Source organism: Pholcus phalangioides, unplaced genomic scaffold, assembly GCF_987345545.1.
Source record: "Pholcus phalangioides strain wild (caught in Gottingen) unplaced genomic scaffold, Ppha-v1.0 ptg000014l_1, whole genome shotgun sequence".
Taxonomy (NCBI): Eukaryota; Metazoa; Arthropoda; class Arachnida; order Araneae; family Pholcidae; genus Pholcus; species Pholcus phalangioides.
This window is the reverse complement of record NW_028301607.1, coordinates 10,124,721-10,144,882: the sequence shown is the minus strand read 5'-3', so window position 1 is coordinate 10,144,882 and position 20,162 is coordinate 10,124,721. Positions and strand designations below refer to the sequence as shown.

Below are 20,162 nucleotides of genomic sequence, written 5' to 3'. Positions count from 1 at the left end.
GTAGCACGACGAATTGACGCTGCGACAAATTGATTGCGACGAATTGTCGTGCGACAAGTTGATCGCGACGAATTGACCTAGACCCGGGTGAACGCAAGTCGCTTGTCGAGGATAATTCCGAGGTATTTGGCTCTGTCTGTTGGTATGATCCTTGAGCCCCCCCCCCACCTCAAGGTAGGCTTGGGGAGTGGGGGGGGAGGTTGGAGGGTCTAACTCCCGTGATCCATATGGACACTGTTTTATCAGCGTTCAATCTTGTTCTACTGTTCACACACCATTGCTCGATGTCTCTCGCGTTTTCCTGAAGGCGTTCCAATGCGCGCAATGGGCTGTGATGGCACTACGCTGTCATCAGCGTAAAGGGCCGTGAGACCTGTGGGGCTCACGGGGAAGTCGTTCATGTGATAATTATGTAGTGCCGGTCCGAGAACGCTTCCTTGGGCTATGGAAGCCCGTATGGGTCGCTCGGAGGATAATGCATCATTAATTTTGACTCTGAAGGATCTACCTTCTAGATGATTTTTGGCAAAATTTATTAAGCTATGTGGCAATTTCATGCTAATTAGCTTATACAACAGACCGTAATGCCAAACCTTATCGAAACTTTTTGATAAATCGTAGAGGGCCATTGCAACTGTCACGCGGTTGGCTCTATCCCATTGCAAGTATTCGATCACCCTCAGGAGTTGCGTTGTCGTGGAGTGTCCGTCTCTGAAGCCATGTTGATCTGGTATTAGTATTCGGTGGTAGTCATTGTAGTCATGGACTCTTCTGACTACCACAACACTTTCCCCAGCGAGCTGAGAAGAGGGAGTGGCCGCCAATTAGAGGCAAGTGACAAATCCTGGCCAGCCTTTGGAATGAGCCTTATGATAGCAAATTTCCAGATTTTTGGGAAGTATTGGTGCCTCATAAGCTCATTGAAAAGTCTGGTCAGGATTTTAATCGTGTTAAGTGTTTAAACCCATAAAAAGGAAAAATAACCGAAATAAAAAACGGTTAGCATCGCTAGGTCACGGGAAATTTTTAAGACCGGGGGGGGGGGGGTAACTCAAAAAACATCCGATAGGTGGCGCTGACGTACACAAGTCAAAGAAAAGATAAGCAAATAACGAACAGAATACCGCGAAATCGTTTATTACTGCAGTATGTGTTCCACATGACTACCACCACAACAGGGGATAGATAGCACATTGTGTTAGGCGAGTCACAAATCTACAAACGGCAGAGTGCAGCAGGTACACGGTTTACAACTGGTTGTGGATCAGGAGCGCAAGTTCTTATAACCGTCTCATTTGCATATTTCCGCCGAAGTCGCTCGTAGCAGCGTTACCTAACGGTTGCTTTTGAGTTTTCTTTTCCTGTCTTAAAAAAATTCCCGTCACCTAGCGATGCTGACCCTGCAAACCGTTTTTGATTTCGATAATTTTTCCAGTTTTTATGACTTTTTAAAGTTTCTACGGACACTTTTTGCCCACCCTGTATATATATATATTTTTCATTTCTCAGTACAGGAGTTACATTTCTTCTCCTTATGAGCAATCGATGATGAAATATGAAAACCTGAATGAAAAAAGAATTGGCAATCGAATGGCGTATTGTTCTGCTCAGAACAAGGAATATTGCCTAAAACCGATGTGAAACTTGTATAACAATCATTTGCTCTAATCGTTGAGCAATGGAGTGAAAAATATCATTACGCCACAGTTGTGTTCTAGTATTGATGATATTATCACACGTATAGCGGCGATTTCAATCTAAGTGAGCTTTATTATGCGCCTGCATATGGACTTGGTTTCGACCTCCTTCGTGATGGCTATTTATTGCGTATTTTTCGTTTATTATCTTTACGTACCCGGAGTTACGTGTGTAAGTATCATTACTATATTTCCTCCAGTGTAGCGTTCCTCGACCATTCTGAAAACAAAGACCAGTAAAATGTCTGAAACAATTTGGCGGAGAACTTGTGTCCCGTATTACGAGATATTTCTGTATTTTTGATGATACCGGTCTTTTTTTCTATATTTGTCTCGTTTTATTTCCACGATACTAGTTTGAATTTGTTATACAGTATAACCTGTTCAAGTTGGTCACCTACGGTTCCATTGAAATCTATTCAAGTTAGAGAGGTGTCCAAAATATATGGAAATAGATTATTGTGCTGAATTTTTGTTTCTAAATGCTGAATTCTATTGCTAAATGCTGAATTCTATAGCTAAATGCTGAATTCTATTGCTAAATGATATAAATTCTATTACTACATAATAAATACATCTACATAAATAAGAGCATTTATTTAGGCTATGGAGGCCAAGAAATGCTCCCAGAAACGCTCAGTGTTAAGCCAATATCATGATGTTCCAACCGATGAAAGCCCTGAACATTGGCTATAACTTTTTTCATTTTTGAATTCCTATTTGAATTTTTCCTTCCTTTTTTTGAAAATCGTGAATTTTCATGTATATTTTTGCTATCTCTTTTAAGTTCACATATTAGTTTTTTTGTTTGCAGTATTTCATTTAAAATATGAAACTTTTACAATTTTTTTACTACACTGCATATTACAGCTGCCTATGGACAAAAAAAAATAATTTTCATGTAATGTACATTTCTATATATATATATATAGTTATTTCAAATAGGTCATAAGCAGGGTCCTGATGTTTATGAAATTTGAATTTTTATGCATTTTTCAAAACTTTTTGTATCTTCCTTTAGAGATGGCACAGTTTACATATATAGTTAGTTCCAGGTAAATTTATTATTCATTAAAAATTCCAAGAGCTGGCCACACTTAACCAGACAATAAATGAAAGTGAATTCAAGAAATTCTGATCCCATATGCGATGTTGAGAGACATGAATTTTCATTATATAAGAGGAAACATGGTGTAGTACTTGCATGTACGTATTACAGGGGAGAGGGGGGGAATTTTGAAATTTGCAAATTCATGTTGGATGATTTTGATCCGTAAGAATGCTTGAACTACCCGACAGATACCCACGTTAACATTCCTTACGGAACCTCTATCGTAAAGGGTATGTGTTGGAAAAGTAGCAAACACCCCTCCCCAGCCCCTCAAATCTATTCACCCCCACCTGATCAAACATGAGAACACTTTTTCAAAGTATATGGGGTAAAAAAAAGGAAACAGTAAACACAACAACAATGTAAAAATTCAACATTTGTGGCAGCACAATGCACGTCACAGTCCAAGTACATATGCCGCTGTGGTGGTCGAGTGGTTAGAGTGACGGACTCGCGATGCGAGGATCCGGGTTCGAACCCCACAATGGTGGTCGGCTGAAGTTGGTTTTCTGTAGTTCCCAACTTCAAGGAGCGAATGCGAGCCGATCTCCCCGTTAAAAAGTCTCGCCACAGAGAGCAACAGACCTACAACGTTACAAATATTCAATCATTAAACTTCACTCACAATTTGAAGTATAGATGGCAGCACTGAAATATCATACACAACACTAGCTACACACTCAGACTGTTAGGTGTACACACTCACTTTGTTCCAGACTCTGCCACGAAGCTGGAAGAGATCTCGGCAACGGGATAAATCCGGTGGCAGAGACCCTGGCGTTCATTCATTCAGTCCATATGTATGAAGAAACCCTAATAATGCTGCATGAAGCAAGATTTCCTCAAGCTTTATTTTTTCCTTGGGAATGTTGAAGAAATGATGACGTACAAGATCAATCTTCAGCATTGTGGTTCCTTCACTCCTTGCAGAAATGAATGGAGCTTATTGATGCTATCGATAAACTCCATGTGCTAAAGTGATGTAGGCCAATTCGCTACTACTAAACCATACATGTACCTTGTCCATATTCCTCTGTGCTCTGTGGAACTTGCCAATTTGCTACTATGGAATTCGGAAAAAAAAGCGCACTTATGATGTGTTGATGTCTTCACGGGAGTGTCTGAAATTGAAGAGAAGTAAACACTGTGAGTAGATCAGATTTCTCCCTAAAAATATCCCCAATAACATCTGATGATGTTGAGAGAAGTTTATCGTGTCTTTTCAGAAGTTTGATGAAATCTAATGCTGAAAATATTAATGTCATTTTCAATAGATACAATAAGAATTTTTTTTCCTTTGACCTCCAGTTTTCTATAAAATGGTTCAGTTTCTAGAAAAATTCGTAATTGTTATTTTAATAACATTTTTGTTGAATTTTTTTCTTTAGTTTTTAAGCAATTTTTTTCTAATTTTTAGGCAATTTTTTGAGTGTAAACATTGGACATTTCTTATGATCATTTTTCAGGATTTTTTAAGTAAACAACATCTGGGTCTTGGTCATAAGAAACAAGTGTGTAAAATTTGGAGGAAATTGAATGAAATTCGGTTCGCACAAAGGACACTGAATACCAGTTTGTGACGAAAAACAAACACGGAGAAAACTAGAAATGCAGATATTATTTCGCATAGACAAACATGATATTTGAATTATAAAAATCGCAATATCGAAATAGCTAACAGACAATTTTCAATGCGGTTTCTTGAAGAGCATTTTACGCAAATGTCGCATATTTTCTTTTTTGTAATGGAAAACATTTCTTAATTTTCATGATTTGAATACCCCGTATCTCTTTATACGACGACTACGCAGAACTCGACAAATAGTAGTCATCCAGATTCCGCGTCTGAACTCACGCATCCTGAACACCAAGATGGAGATGTTGCTTTGGAAAGATCCGGAATCAAGAAAAATGTGAAGGTAGATAAGCGTAAGTATTCCATTTATTCAAGGATTAAAAGGAAAAGGCTTCCGATATTTTGCCTCAATCTCATTATAATAATTAGAGCACGGATTATATGCAATTGCATATTCTAGCACTCTTTATAGTCAGTGCATATGAATGCATAAAATCACCGAAATTTTAGAATAAGTGCATATTTTTAGCATTTTTTTTTTCTCTATTGATGGCATTGTACTAATGATTGTGGAAGGTCGTTTTTATCTTCCCATTCTACAAGTTTAATCAAATTTTTTCACGAAAATGTTTCAGCAACGAGTATTGATCATTTTAAGGCATTTTTAAATGCGTATTTTTGCACTTTTAAATACGCGTGTTCTCCATTTTTTTTTTTTTTTTTGGTGCATATTTTTAGTTTTACTGCATTTTTCCTTTTTCTTGTAAGTTAGGCCACACTTCCGTGCTTTTAATTGTCAGTGCTATTAATGTGCATTTTTTTCTCATTTTTGTGCATATTTTTTCTTTTGAGCACATTTTTTTATTTTTATGGAAAATTTAGCATTTTTGAATGGATATTTTACCATATTTCGCTCCATACGTATAAATTATATGCCCTTTTTTAAATGCAGCATTTTTAAAACACTTGGCTGTAAGTGGGTTTATACTACCCATCTTGGATGCACCGGCGAATCAAGTCGTGTGAGCCATAGCTCAAGAATCCCTTGCATTAAGAATATTTTTATGACCCCCTTTTGGAAGCCCCCTGCGAATCAATTTTGGGTCGTGACCAATAGCTTAAGAATACAGTACTAGTCTCGCCACAGAGAGCAACAGGACTACATCGGCACAATTATTCAATCATTACACTTTACTCCTAGTTAGAAAAATCGATGCCAGATGGCAGCACTACACATAACGACCATTAATCAGAAACAAACTTTACGTTAGGTTTAAAACACGTACGCGCATATTCGAGCACGCACCAATGCTTTAGAACTTTCGTAGAGGAATATGAACGAGATGCATTTGTGGTTAAATAGCTCAAGAATACTCGGCTGTGAATGGGATTTATATGACCCATTTTGGAAACCAATTTTGCATCAAGACCCCTAGCTCACAAGAATACTCGGCTATGAGTGGATTTACTCGACGCCATCTCGAAGCCCCTGCGGGTCGCGACCCCTAGGTTTAAAACTTCTAACAAATCACCCGAACAGATCACAAAGATCTCTCGGGAATAAGTGAGGATCACGTAATTAAAAAAAATTAAATGAACATAAATAAGAAATGAATTAATACATTTTTGTTTAAAATTCTATTGCGCTAGGAAATATGTTTAAAAAATTTTGAAAAAAATTACGCTCATCTATTTTATCTTAACCCTTAAAGCGGCACATGAGATGTCACTTAACCTCCCCCCCCCCCCCGTCCTCCCGCAAATGCAAAAACTAAGGAATATAGGTAAAACTATCGACCGCGACGAGTACATTGAGAAAGCAAATGTACTCGTCTGAACTTGTCAATGCTAAAATAAGGGGCATTTAAGGAGGCGAGATATTTCGTCAATGCTGCTTACGGGTTTATAGAAAAGTACCTATTCTATGAAACTTGCATTTGCCCCCCCCCCCTTTTTCAGAAATTGCATTGTCATTGGACAGACTCGTTGCTCACATTGTTACAGCTTTTTCGGGTGGTAATTTTGCAATTTTGGGTCGTAGTAGTCATCAAATTTTGTCAATCAACAATCAGTCAATTTTTAGTCATCGTCATGACTCGAGGCGAGATATCTCGTCAGCGCCGTTTAAAGGGCCGCTAAGTCATAGTACTGTATCTAGATTCACGCAGTGCGTGAGTCAAACAGGCTGTTCTATATCCATCCTGAGGTTATTATTATTTTTTTATTAAATATATGAATTTTCATTGACTGTAAAACAAGGGTGCTCAACCTTTTAGAGATTACGGGCCACTTCTTTGGTTTGAAAAAGCGTTACGGGTCACTTAATTCAAAAGGAAATGTGTTGCGGGCTGCTTAAGTTGTCTGTAAATGTGCCGCAGGTCTCTTAAGTGATGTGGGAGTGTGCCACTCAATTTAGTTCCTTGAGTCGGGTGGGAATTCCTTGCCAGACTGATGCTGAAAAGTTCTCCCAACATGGTCTATCCAACTACTTAAGTCCCCTTGGGGGAAAGAGGGGAACCATGTTCTGCCCTGGTGGTGGGAGTGTGCCGCAGGCCACTTAAGTGATCTGGAACAGCGCCCCAGTCTGACCTAAGTTACTTGAGTGATCTGCAACGTACTGCAAAGAACTTAATCGATCTGGAAATGTGTGCCGCGAATCCCTTATATGAATGGAGAATGAGCCGCAGACCATTTAAGCCACCCCAGTTCAAATAAATGATCTGAGATTGTGCAGTGGACTATGTAAATGGTGTCGAGCTGCACCGCGGGCCACTTAAGTGATCTGTAAATTTGCTGTGGACCACTTAATTGAAGTGAAATTGTGCCGCAGACCACAAGGGTAATCTAGAACAACGCTCCAGGTCACTTAAATGATCTGAGGATCGCTCAAGTGATCTGGGAAAGTGCAACCTAGTTCATTTTTTACAAATGGTTTGAGGGCACGGGGCCACATCAGATGACTCCGAGGGCCATATTAGATTGAGCATATGCACTGAAGAGCCAAAAAAACTGGTGCACCTGCCTAATAACGTGTAGGGTCCCCGCGAGCCCGCAGAAGTGCCGCAACACGACGTGGCATGGACTCGACTAATGTCTGAAGTAGTGCTGGAGGTAATTGACACCATGAATCCTGCAGGGTTGTCCATAAATCCGCAGGAGTAAGAGGGGAGTGGAGATCTATTCTGAACAGCACGTTGCAAGGCATCCCAGATACGTTCAATAATGTTCATGTCTGGGGATTTAGGTGGCCATCGGAAGTGTCTAAAGTCAGAAGAGTGTTCCTGGAGCCACTTTGTAGTAATTCTGGACGTGTGGGGTGTCGCATTGTCCTGCTGAAATTGTCCAAGTCCATCGGAATGCACAATGGACATGAATGGGTGCAGGTGATCAGACAGGATGCTTACGTACTTGTCACCTGTCAGAGTCGTATCTAGACGTATCAGGGGTCCTATATCATGTCAACTGCACACGCCCCATACCATCACAGAGCCTCCACCAGCTTGAACAGCCCCCTGTTGACATGTAGGGTCCATGGATTCATGAGGTTGTTTCCATACCCGTACACGTCCATCAGCTCGAAGCAATTGCAACCGAGACTCGTCAGACCAGGCAACGTGTTTCCAGTCCTCAACAGTCCAATGTCGGTGTTGTCGGGCCCAGGCGAGGCGTAAAGCTTTGTGTCGTGCAGTCATCAAGGGTACACGAGTGGGCCTTCGGCTCCGAAAGCCCATATCGATGATGTTTCGTTGAATGGTTCGCACGCTGACACTTGTTGATGGCCCGGCATTGGAATCTGCAGCAATTTGCGGAAGGGTTGCACGTCTGTCACGTTTAATGATTCTCGTCAGTCCCGTTCTTGCATGATCTTTTTCCGGCCGCAGCGATGTCGTAGATTTAATTTTTTACCGGATCCCCGATATTCACGGTACACTCGTGAAATGGTCGTACGTGAAAATCCAAATTTCATCGCTACCTCGGAGATGCTATGTCCTATCTCTCGTGCGCCGACTATAATACCACGTTCAAACTCACTTAAATCTCGATAACCTGCCATTGTAGCAGCAGTAACCGATCTAACGACTATGCCAGACACTTGTTATTATATAGGCGTTGCCGACCGCAGCGCCGTACTCTGATTGGTTCCATATCTCTTTATTTGCATACGCATGCCTGTACCAGTTTTTTTGGCTCTTCAGTTTATATTTTAGCACAATACCGACCCTGTAATAGACAAGCATAGTCATTTATAGGCCTGGTAAATCGCCTTCCAATCTCGTACTTTGCAGGTCCCAAATGCATATGCGAAAAAGAGGCAACTCCAGAGTCACGAATTGTTGGTGGAGAAGACGTTGTTGAAGGAAATTTCCCGTTTGCTGTAAGTTTGAATTTTTTGTAAGTAAGGTACGTAATGCATTCACATGCGTGTATGTAATGCCGGTAGTAATTTTTTTTTTTTTTTAATGACACGGCCATTTGAACAAAATAATAATGCGTTTTTTTTCTGCCAATACTAGGTGGCACTTCTCGGGAGAACCGAGAAATTCAAAGAAACCAAATGGACAGAACTGGTCTATTGCGGAGGGACACTCATCACTGACAGACACGTGCTCACAGCTGCAAGTTGTATCGCTGGGTACGTTTTAAATTACTTGGTACCAGGGCTGGACTATTGCCCGACATGCCCCGGAGCATGTGAAAATTTTTACCGGGCATGCATTTTTTTCTTTTTCTCAGTTACATGCCTATTGCTGTCATGTAAAAAACATGGTTTCTTAAAACTTTTTCCACTCGTGGTTCCTTTTGGATCACATTGGCCTCCTTGTCGTATGGAGGACCCCCTCGCTCATATCAAGGAGGGCGAGACTACTTACTTATTAGATTAACATTTTGAGCGAATCCATAGCCAACGAGTAAAGTGTCGAACACTGATACAGTGAAGGTTCTTGTATGGGTTCTATGAAGTACCGTCTCAAGACCATGTTCCCCCCCTCCTCTTAAAAAATGACGTCCTGGGGTCCCATACTCAGCTGGAAGTAACAACTTACATATTTACTTAATCTCACAAATCATGGTATCAAATCTCGTCGTGTAGCCTCCCCCCCCCCCCTATGGACATCAGACTCGGAGCAGGTCGGCCGACTTCCGATGTCAGCCATGGCCGACTCAATTCATTAACATTGAGTCGGCTGTGGGTAGCCGCACTCGTTAATAAATGGTTCTGACTCCGTGCAGGGACATTTTCACAACATCACGGATCCCCGACCTGGCTGGGAATACATGTATATTAATTTACATATTTGTTCTTGAGAAACATAGCGTCATATTTTATCATCGGGAGGGCTTCCTACTTCCATATGAGTGGTCTGGTCGCACCTCCTAGCTATATCCGTGAATAGCCTCTCCCCCCCCCCCATTCATTAAGAGGGCGCTGATTTTATGGACAGTTCTGCTTCATTCTGAAATAATCACTTTTTCACTTTAAAGCTTAATTTCTGTACGTCTGTTCCCCCCCCCCCCTCCTCCCAGCTCTTCGTGGGCCTTTTATCAGCCTGTCATGGCTCCCGTTCACCCGTAGCCCCTTAGAATAAACCATGGGCCCTCTAAGTTAAAAAATACTTATGTAAAACACTGTTCCGGGGGGAATGTAATGATTTCAAGTTACATGCCACACGGGTATGTAAATTTCTGTGATTTGTCCAAGCCGTTGCATTCACTTCGAACCCGAACTTAAGTTCGCGTAACCATAAAAATATCACGAAATTTTAAAAGACGTGATTGGTGAATGCATTTTTCAATGGGCACACTTAATTATTTATTTTCAAATGAAATTTCAGTTTACCAGATGACGCTATTGTCTTAAGCGTCGGCGAATACGATCTCGAGGGTTTTAAACACATCCAGAGGAACGTTGAGTCTCGTCATATCCATGAGCGAGCTGATGCTACGGACCAGCTGCACGACATAGCGGTGCTGAAGATGGATCGTTCCGTCACTCTAGGTGAACACTCTCGTACCAAAAAGAAAGTCTTCGCCGCCAGGTTACCGCCTCCAAACTTCAAGATGGAGTCGAATGTAACGGTTACTGTCATTGGCTGGGGTCGGAAGACTTTCGAAGGTAAGTGTACTATCGCAAATGGAAATAAACGGAAGACATGCATTCATACCTCGACTGACAAAGGCAACACTAGTGTACACAAGGTTTTCCTAACGTGGAAAAAATTTACCTGTTCTTAATTAATTTCTGTGTCTCGATTCAAGATCTAACCTTAATTTTTGTTTCTGTATAATATGTTACGGCATTTAATTTTGAATAACTTTCAAAATTTACATATTTAGGCCATACTTGGCGTATGGCAACACTGACTATATCTATTTGCAACCGGATTCTCCGGTTTTTTTAATTGCAGGAGAAACGCACGCTATATAAAACTAAACGCTATATGTTTATGTACATCCCTTTAGTCGAAAAATGGAGCTAAGCTAATGTCCCAAATCGGTTTTGCTATATGTTTTGCTTCCACTACTCCACATTGAATTGGGGCTGATCAGAGGTGTACGCAGGGGGGACATGAGGGCTTATGCCCCTTCCAAGACGATCAAAAATTAAAAAATATCAAAAAAAAAAAAAACAATATTGAAGAAGGCTAAATACGAAAGACTTAAGTCTTAAGACTAAATACCTTTATCAGCTATTTTAAGCAATTTCTGTCAATTTAAACGTTTTTGAAGGTTAATAACTGATATTTTATGTGAAAGAAAGTCGATGTGAAACCCGCGCCTTCCCCCCTAAGCTTTTTGTGGCCACTCCTAAATCGATCCTGCTTACGCCCCTGGGGCTGATGTAAAACATTTTGAAGGCACGCTATGGTCAAATCTGCACAAAGGTTTTTCACACCTAAAAGAAATTTTTTTTTCCGAAATCAAATGAAACTTTCTTCAAGGAAAAGTATTTGTAAGTCCTCAAATAAGGAAACTATCAAGTGAGTTTGATTGTCATGCATACATCGCGTGAATGTTTGAAAACATTCACATCTGCAATGAAGGGGGTTTTTAGGGAATCAAGGCAGGTGGGGCCCTTCAATCATTAGTGATTACTGTTGGCTTTTGCAGAAAGAAAGCAACACGGTACATAAGAGAAAGAAATTAATTATAATTTCATAAAATACTGAGAAATGAAAATAAATTTTGCTTTGCGTATATATGCATGTGCACTCTATTGATATTACATGTATTTGTATGAGGAAAAATTAATATTTTTTCCTATTTCGCATACAGTATAACGATGTATGGATACGATAGACTAAGTAGCGTAATAAATATATTATAATTTGTTATTATGAAATATGCCGATTACCTCCATTTTTAAGATGTGTAAGTATTTCCATAGTATATGCATATTTTCAAAAAGTGACCATCAGGCGTACAGAAAAAACTGTACGCGATGGAGATTTTTCGCAACCATATTTGAATTCCCTACTCCAAAATTAGTCAAAAAAAACCTTATTTTACTCATGTTAGGGAAAAAAAAAAGTAAAAACTTTTGTTGACCTGTGTAATTCGTTCCTGAATAACATTCGTTAATCGAAACGTGATTTCCCATGGGTTTCTATGGAAAGTCGTTTAATCCGTTCCACAAAACGGCTTAAAATTTAACTCCTAGGATGTGGAATTAGTCGGAGAAATGCTTCTCTCAAAACGGCAATTTAAAAAAAAACAAAAAAAATAGTGTCTTTTGTGAAAGATAGATAGCACTGAAATTCATATACGTTGCAAATACAGTGAGACCTATCTAAGGCTAGAATTACACTATAAAGATTTGATAAAAGATCTATTACAAAACTTTAAAAAAAAAACAATCTTGGCTTTTTTACATTATTATTTACATTCGCATGAATGTATCCAATCCGCTTATTAATTGAATTTTTCAAGTTTTATAAAGGAACTTTTATTAAACTTTTATAGTAACGGCGTAGGCATTAGAGTATATGCATGAGAATGACCTAGAACATGTGTAAACGTGCAAATGATCAAAAGAGTGAACCAGCTTGGAACCATGTCAGTGAGCAATCACAAGAGTTACATAGAGCACGTGAAAGCATGTGAGTGACCAAAACAGAGTTCGCAAGCTTGTGAGTGACCAAAATAGTGTGCAAGAATGTGAATGACTAAATGAGTGACTTGAAGAATGTGTGAGCATGATAGTGACCGAAAGAAATACTTGAAAACACAGGTGTACTTGAAGGAATGAAGGGATGCCAAGAGCGGTTACACAGCACAGGATGGCGAATTCGAGGGAAGAGACACAAGAAAATTATGAAATTAGTGTAGCCCGCGGGCGGTGAAACCGTAAATGCGCCTTTGCTTGACAGTGTAATTTTTCAGTTGGAAATCTTTTTTCTTTGTTTGTTGTTGGGCCTTATGTTGATAAAAAAAATGAAACGAACTCAATTTGGGCTTCATGGGAAGAAAAACTGTTTTTTCTTTGTCAGAGATATTAATTATCAAAATCAGCTTTACCCGGACTGAACCAGTATCTCCTAGAGATAGAAGGCTTTCGCACTCTGCTTGTGACGTCAGTAAGTAGTCCATTTTCTCTCAGAATATTCAGGGGAAAAAAATTCCCTGCTCATGCGAGTATCATCGTTGTGCGGAAAAGAAATGATCGGGCTCAGAATTGGCGATTTCTATGTCCCACATCCAATCACTATGCGGTACTTGTGAGCCAATCAGGAAGATTCTACGCCGAAATAAGAAAGAAACGAAATAGGATGCTGTGTTACAAAGTGTGGCAAACTTCTAGGTAGTCTAAATGACGGCAACCAGTGCGGAGGCCTTCTATCTCTAGGAGGTGCGGACCGAACTCTGGCCTGAACGAGGGTCACTCATTGTCAACGAATTTAAATTTTTTGTATGAATAGTGTAATTATATTTCTATGTTCGGATATTGAGTATCAATGAAAATTTTAAAAATATTTTTTTCCCCTTCATGCACATTAGATACGCATAAGCCTCGAATACTCCAACAAGCCGAGATTACAGTCAGGCCATACAGATATTGCGCAGCGTTACGTCAACATCGAATCTCTCAAACTTTGCAGTTCTGCGCGGGAGGCATTCCTGAGCTAGATACGTGTAAGGTGAGCGCTAAAACACTCAGCATTTATAGCAGTTTTTCGACCTGTAGTTCGTGCACCATGGGGGTGGGGGGGGGGGGTTCATGAATAAGTGGTTATTTGCATGGCTCCCACAACGGTGGGGCTGACCGGGCCTCAGCCCTGAGGTACTACAAATACCATCATTTCTTGTTTTTTCATGCAATAAATTCACTATGGAAGGGGGGCACGTGAAAAGTCTGGTTTGGGGGCCCGCCAAAATACCTACCCCAGCGGCCCTGCCCCAGGATGTGGGGGCCATAGTTTTTTGTGTGTGGTCCACGGAATAGTTTTCACATTTACTACTATTGCATAAATGACATATTTTGTGCTCTGAAATTGTAGCTCACTCAATTTTTTCTTATACACAAATTTTAATGCATATGCTACTGTCAAAGCCCAAAAAAATGGCTAGTACGCGAAGTTGTCGGCCCAGTTGACCCGGCCAATGCCCAAAATTTCGGCTTTCGCTGAGCCCTATATATTGATCCTTATATATCTTCATATATCGATTCCTATGATTCGGGGTCGCCACTATGGTGGTCGAGTAGTCATAATGACGCACGGTCGGCTGAAGTTGGGTTCCTAACTTCGAGGCACGAATGGGAGCCGATCTCCCAGTCAGAAAGTCTCGCCACAGAGAGCAACAGGACTACAATAGTACAAATACTCTATCATTACACTTCCCTTCTGAAATAAAGATGGCAGCACTGAAAAATCAGACACAACACTAGTTTCGCACTCAGACTGTTAGGTACACACACTTTCGGCACAACTCACTCGGTAGTAAATTGCCCATGGCGACCGGAGTTGTGCTCGGTTTGAAAGAAAAAAAGATTCAATTGGCATATTTTTTGTGATAATTATGACTATTTATAATTACCCATTATGACAAACCTAACGATCAAAGGAATCTGGATACGGATATCTTGGTGACCCATACAGGGATATATATGGATTGACATAAAAGCCCGAAATTCGAATATTGGAAGGATGAATTGGCCAACTTCGGGCTTAGGTAGTAACACATGCAATATATTTAGGATTTTATTGGAAGGGGGGGGGGGGAGTTCGAAATTGACATTATGACGCTTCGGGGGTCCCGCGGATCATCAACCGTCAACACAGGGGGTCTGCGGTGCATTGACTTTCACTAAAGCTGAGTAAAAAAGGTTGGGAAACGCTGATTTATAATGCAGGAGTCATGTGTCTTAGCATGTTCCAAAATGTTTGTCCTACCAAGAGGGGGGGGGGGTCATCAATCCTAATAATTGTCATTTGGACACAAAAAAAGTTAACCTTCCCCCACTAGAAAGATAAAAACTAACGAACATGTATTCGTATTCATGCACTTTATTACACTGCTTATATTTTGCTATCAATCCTCTGAGCGTATTCCTGGAGAGTGTGCATAAGCATGGGAGTGGCTGCTGGTTGGCTTGTGGCCGTGTGTCCTGGTGTGGGTGGTTTACTGGTCTTGGGCGTTGGATTTATCCAACGTGGCCCACGTCTCCTCAGACGGACCAGCTTATATCACTAAGGTGACAGAGCGAGGGTCACGGTTGGTCTGGTGGTGGCTAAACGAGCTATATGGCCCAGGGCGGCAATTTTAAGGAATGAGTGTTTACAACAGTTAGACTGGAATGGGAAAAAGGGCAGCGAAATCTGCGCAGCCCACAGGTGGCAAGACCATAAATCCGTCTCTGTCACTGCTAACGTACTCGTCCAAGGTTAAAAATGCAGTCATGACACCTCATACAGTTCTTGAGTAATTAATTGTATACCTGACACTTTCCTTGTTGAAAGAGCTTCCAGAGCATTCCCGTTCACTGCACCGTACGTGTAATCAATGCCATACGCGCAGGACCTTAGGGGCTGAGGCTATTTCACCTCCCCCCCCTCCCATAAATTTTGTGATGGAGCTCAGCCCATCCACCATACTTCATGGATATACAATGCAACTCACCATTCCACCTCCAGCGCGCAGGCTTGAGTCCCGTATATGTAAAATGCCATACATACATGACATTGGTGAATGACAATTTTCAGCCCCCTCCCCCAATGTTTTCTCCATGTCGGCGTCTCTGTGCAATGCATGTTTTTCTTCATTTCGAAAACTACTCAATTATTCTGCAATTTACTGTAGAAGTGACGATGAATGGCAGAACCACCGCTTCATACGTTCAATAGCAGCGTCATCTAGCGGGGTTCAACCGTGTGCGTTGCGACCGTGTATTGTGTATCGAAAATTGTTCAGCTAAATGTGTTCTAACACTTCTTTAGTTGTGCCCATGGGTTCGGAATAATCACCCTGGGTAACTTATATAGCCCAGGTTATAGGCGCTAAAAAAAATGGTAAAATATGCTCTAAAAATGCTGAAATTATGCATTGAGAAACGTCGAAGCATGCTCTAAAAATTAAGATAAATCTTCATTTAAATATACTGAGATGTTCCATGAAATCAAACATATGTGCAAAAAAATTCAAACAAATCCATCTAATAATGTCGAGCGCGATAGCCTAGGTTGATAACATACTCGCCTATAGTACTAAAGGATGTTTAGAGGTGTCGCAAGTTTGATACCCGGTTCGTCCTTGTCAGAAAAACGTTCCTGGCACAGGGGTACAAACAAAACGGTGACATGACCGCAGAAAAAATTGCTACCGCAGGGAGTCCCCCATCGAGGGGTTAGCGCACAAACCTCTCGACGAGTATAAAAAGCAAGCCTCTCGTTCGGAATCGGCAATAAATTGTAGGTCGCGGTCTAATTAGATTTCGAGTGCAGAAAATGACCGCGGTGCGACAAAAATGATCAAATGATCTGATAATGCCAAAGTATGGCCCAAAAAAAAAAAATTCAAGCAAAAATGAAAAAAGAAATGCATTTGAAAGTTTCAAAAAAAATCATGTAAAAAACTGTGAAATTATCATTTAAAAATGCTGAAAAATATGCATTTAAAAATATCAGAATATGCATGAAATGAAAAATATGGTCTTGAAGGAATTCTTCGACATTATACGTATGCAGTAATTGTACATTATACATGAAATGAAAAAAATATATATGCATTCAAAAATTAAAACCAAGGACAAAAAGGAAAAGAAAAATATGCATAAAAAGAAAAAAATATGCATGAAAAAGAAAAATATGCGTAAAAAGTGGGAAAATATATGCATATCAAAAGCACTGATGTATGACCTAACTCAAGAGAAAGAAAAATACGCTATGAAACTATAAATATGCGCAACGGATAAAGAAAACATGTATTTTAAACTGCAAAAATATGCATTTAAACATGCCTGAAAGTATGCAGTTAAATGTGTTTCATTCATTCAAAAATGCCCCGGATATTTCACCTGCCCTGACAGTGGAAGTGAATAAATGAGTGACCAAGTGAAGTCTGAATGCGTGAGTGGCAATATAAGTTACCAACTGAATGCGTGAGTGACCGTATAAGTGACCGATTGAAGGGGTGAGTGACCGTATGAGTGGACAAATGAGTGCCTAGTGGGTGCATGACAGTATGAATGACCAACTGAAAGAGTTGAGTAACCGTATGAGTGAATGACAGTATGTGATCATATGAGAAACCAAATGAATGTGGGCACTCGTACGGTTACAAACTTGATCACTCATATGGCCACGCACTTGGTCAGGCACTTATTCACTCGCCTATACAGTCACTCACACGGTCCATTCACTCACCCATGCGGTCACTCACTCAATCATCCAGCCAATTACCATGTCCCGTATTAATAATCCAAATTTCCTGTATGTTTCTCGATGAAATCAGTCATTCTAATCATAAGGAAATGGAAACTTCACACAGATAATTCGACTGACTCTGATTATAATTTTCCTCATGAAAAAGTCAACCTTGCTGTATAACGACACTTCGGTTATAATAATTATAAGAATGGAAGAATTAATTTCATGGAATCTTCGATATCGTTATAACCGAGTTTGACTGCATGTAGGTAAATTACTTACTCCACTCAATATCCCTGAAAACTTTCAATTTTGTTTTGAAGCATGGTTTAACTTCTTTTTTCCCCTGATATACAAACGTGTGTATATGAGCAATCAATCAGTGTTCTCACTTGCACGTTTTTTTTCCATTTATCAAGGGTGACGCTGGAGGTGGCGCATTCACGCCAATACGTGGCGATTACGCCCTGGTTGGAGTCACGTCTCAAAATGGCTACTGCGGAAAATTGAGGCCGAGTGTTTACGTGAACGTTACTAACTATCTGGACTTCATCTACGTCTCAACGATGGATGCCGACTGTAGGCCGTGCATGTTATGATGACTTCTGCATCAGTCGACGATCAGTACGAATACAAGGGATATGGATCAGGTGTCGCACGGTCTGAATTGCACCGGGCCATTAAAAATTGGAACATAAAGAATGAAAACATATTCTTTTATTTATTTTAATGTACATCATCCATTAAAAGAAAATTGCAAGAAAAACACACTATGCAGTTATGAAGGTTTTCAACAGCTTTCTGATGCGAAGGCGAATTTAGGAAAGAGAGAAAATTCAACTGCCCTCTTGCGGGGAATCGAGCTCTAACATGGCGGGTGAGCGCCCTAGATCACTAGGCTACAAAGGAAACGAACGTCCCTTAGAATCTTTGCTTGACGAGCTGAATTAGTGCTGAACGGGGCCGTTCATCGACGTTCAGGCCTAACTTTGGTCAATAATTGCTGACACTACCACCAGATGGCGACTTATCCGAGGATGAAGTGACAGGATGTGGGTTCGATTCCCCGCAAGGGCAGTTAAATTTTATTTTTTCTGAATTCACCGTTGCTTCAGCCAACTGTTGAAAACGCCACAACAGGCCTACAACGGTACAAGTATTCAAACATCACCCTTAACTCAGAATTTGTAATATAGATGACATTACACAATCACAGACGGCACTATACAAGCACTCAGGTAAGAGGTACACACACACTTACACTTCCGGCGCAACTCAATCGGAAGTAAATTGCCCATGGCGATAGAGTTGTTCTCGGTTTGAAATAAAGCTGTTGAAAACCTTCGTAAGATTTCATCATCTCCTCGGATAAGTCGCCACCTGGTGGTAGTGTCAGCAATTGTGAGTTTTGGCCTGAGTTAGGTCCGACCGTCCATGTACGGTCCCGTCGCCGCACACGAGCTCTATGGCCGGGATTACACTATAAAGGTTTTTGAAAAGTCCATTTTTAAAATTTGAAAAATTCTACTGATAAGCTTATTGGTTTGCTAGAATGTAACCTATAAGCTTCATTGGTCTGAATTTTATAGGTCTTTAAATTTTATAAAACCTTCGCATGGATCGCGAAGAGTGGCATCATATTTTATGCCATAGATAACACGTTTGACTTCCCATGGTCAGGATGGGATTGCACTATAAAAGCTTGATAAAAGTTCTTTTGCAAAACTTGAAAAATGCAACCTATAAGAATATTGGTTACATTCTCCAATGTAACCGATACGCTCACTGGATGCATTTTTCAAGCCTTACAACCTCGGAACCATGATGGGGATAGGTGGTGACAAATCTCGTGCAGTGCGTGCCCCCGGGTCATGACTCTGTCAGTCCGAGATAGCGGTGCAACTTATGTCATATGGTTGGTAAAAATTTGATTTGATAGCCCTACCTGCACGCAGAGCCGGCTCCTCAGACAAAGTAATGCCCTGTGCAATATAAAAATCTTGCTTATCCTTGTTAGTTTATTGTGGCGATTCCCAAATGTGTGTTGCATAGGCATACGCAGAATTTTCTCTTCTGGGGGAAGGGGGTTTACGTTTTTCGCTGCAAAATAACACTGAAATACCGGCCAGGGGGAAGGGGGGTTAGAACCCTAACCCACCCCTCTTGCCAGGGGCGTAGCCAGAAATTTCGTTCGGGGGGGGGGGACCAAAGTGACAGAACAATGGATTTGGCCATCTTTTTCCCTTTTTTCGATCATTTTCTCACATTTCGGGGGGGGGACCAGAACCCCCCCCCCCCCCCTGGCTACGCCCTTGCCTCTTGCGTACGCCAATGTGTGTGTGATTTGACGCGCCTCTTTAGGGGGTTCCCAACATCAATATCATGAAAATATTTCCCTATAGGCCCTAATCGTGTTAGCGTACTGATTGATGAGACAAGAGGTTCTTAACATTTTTCAGCCACGACCCAAAAACAACAACACGATCAACTTTGCGACCCATTGGTCTATTTTCAATTTTAAAAATGTTTATTAAATATTTCTGATTACCAAAATATTAATTTTTTCCAATTAGTGGAACCAGCCCATGGCCTCATTCTTAGCAAGTGGGGAATCAGGGATCGCTAAATTAATGAAATTCTTCAATTTTGAAAATATTTCACTCATGAATTTATCATATATATTGCGCAGTAATTAATAAAAAAAATTAATATTACTTCCTAGTTATGTGTAATTTTACCAACTTATTTCGGCGCCCTCTATTATTTGGCGGCCAGTGCGATTGCACAAGTAGCACTGCCCTAATATCGCTCCTGCCTGCGGGGGGGGGGGTCATTCAACCCTTAGCCCGTGAGCCGAAGTGGCCCTCCGAGGTTTTCGCCGTGGCCCACCGTTCATTTTGAGAAAATAGCTGCTT

The 20,162-nt window shown here is 40.7% G+C and overlaps 1 protein-coding gene across 1 annotated transcript; it reads left to right on the top strand.

Annotated features, from left to right (window-relative positions):
• The first annotated feature begins 761 nt into the window (after positions 1-761).
• LOC149078118 (venom protease-like) lies at positions 762-18,005 on the top strand. Its single transcript, XM_089242100.1, has 7 exons — positions 762-932; positions 4,620-4,737; positions 8,671-8,759; positions 8,899-9,017; positions 10,219-10,499; positions 13,382-13,521; positions 17,667-18,005. The coding sequence occupies exons 1-7, from the start codon at positions 762-764 to the stop codon at positions 17,844-17,846; spliced, it is 1,098 nt and encodes a 365-aa protein (XP_089098226.1). The 3' UTR covers positions 17,847-18,005.
• Positions 18,006-20,162: the final 2,157 nt, after the last annotated feature.

Excerpts from the sequence above, each read along its gene's own strand:
- LOC149078118 (XM_089242100.1), top strand. The coding sequence starts at position 762 with ATGGACTCTTCTGACTACCACAACACTTTCCCCAGCGAGCTGAGAAGA. Across the intron at positions 8,760-8,898 it reads AAGGAAATTTCCCGTTTGCT|GTGGCACTTCTCGGGAGAAC; the intron begins GTAAGTTTGAAT and ends TGCCAATACTAG. Across the intron at positions 9,018-10,218 it reads GCTGCAAGTTGTATCGCTGG|TTTACCAGATGACGCTATTG; the intron begins GTACGTTTTAAA and ends ATGAAATTTCAG.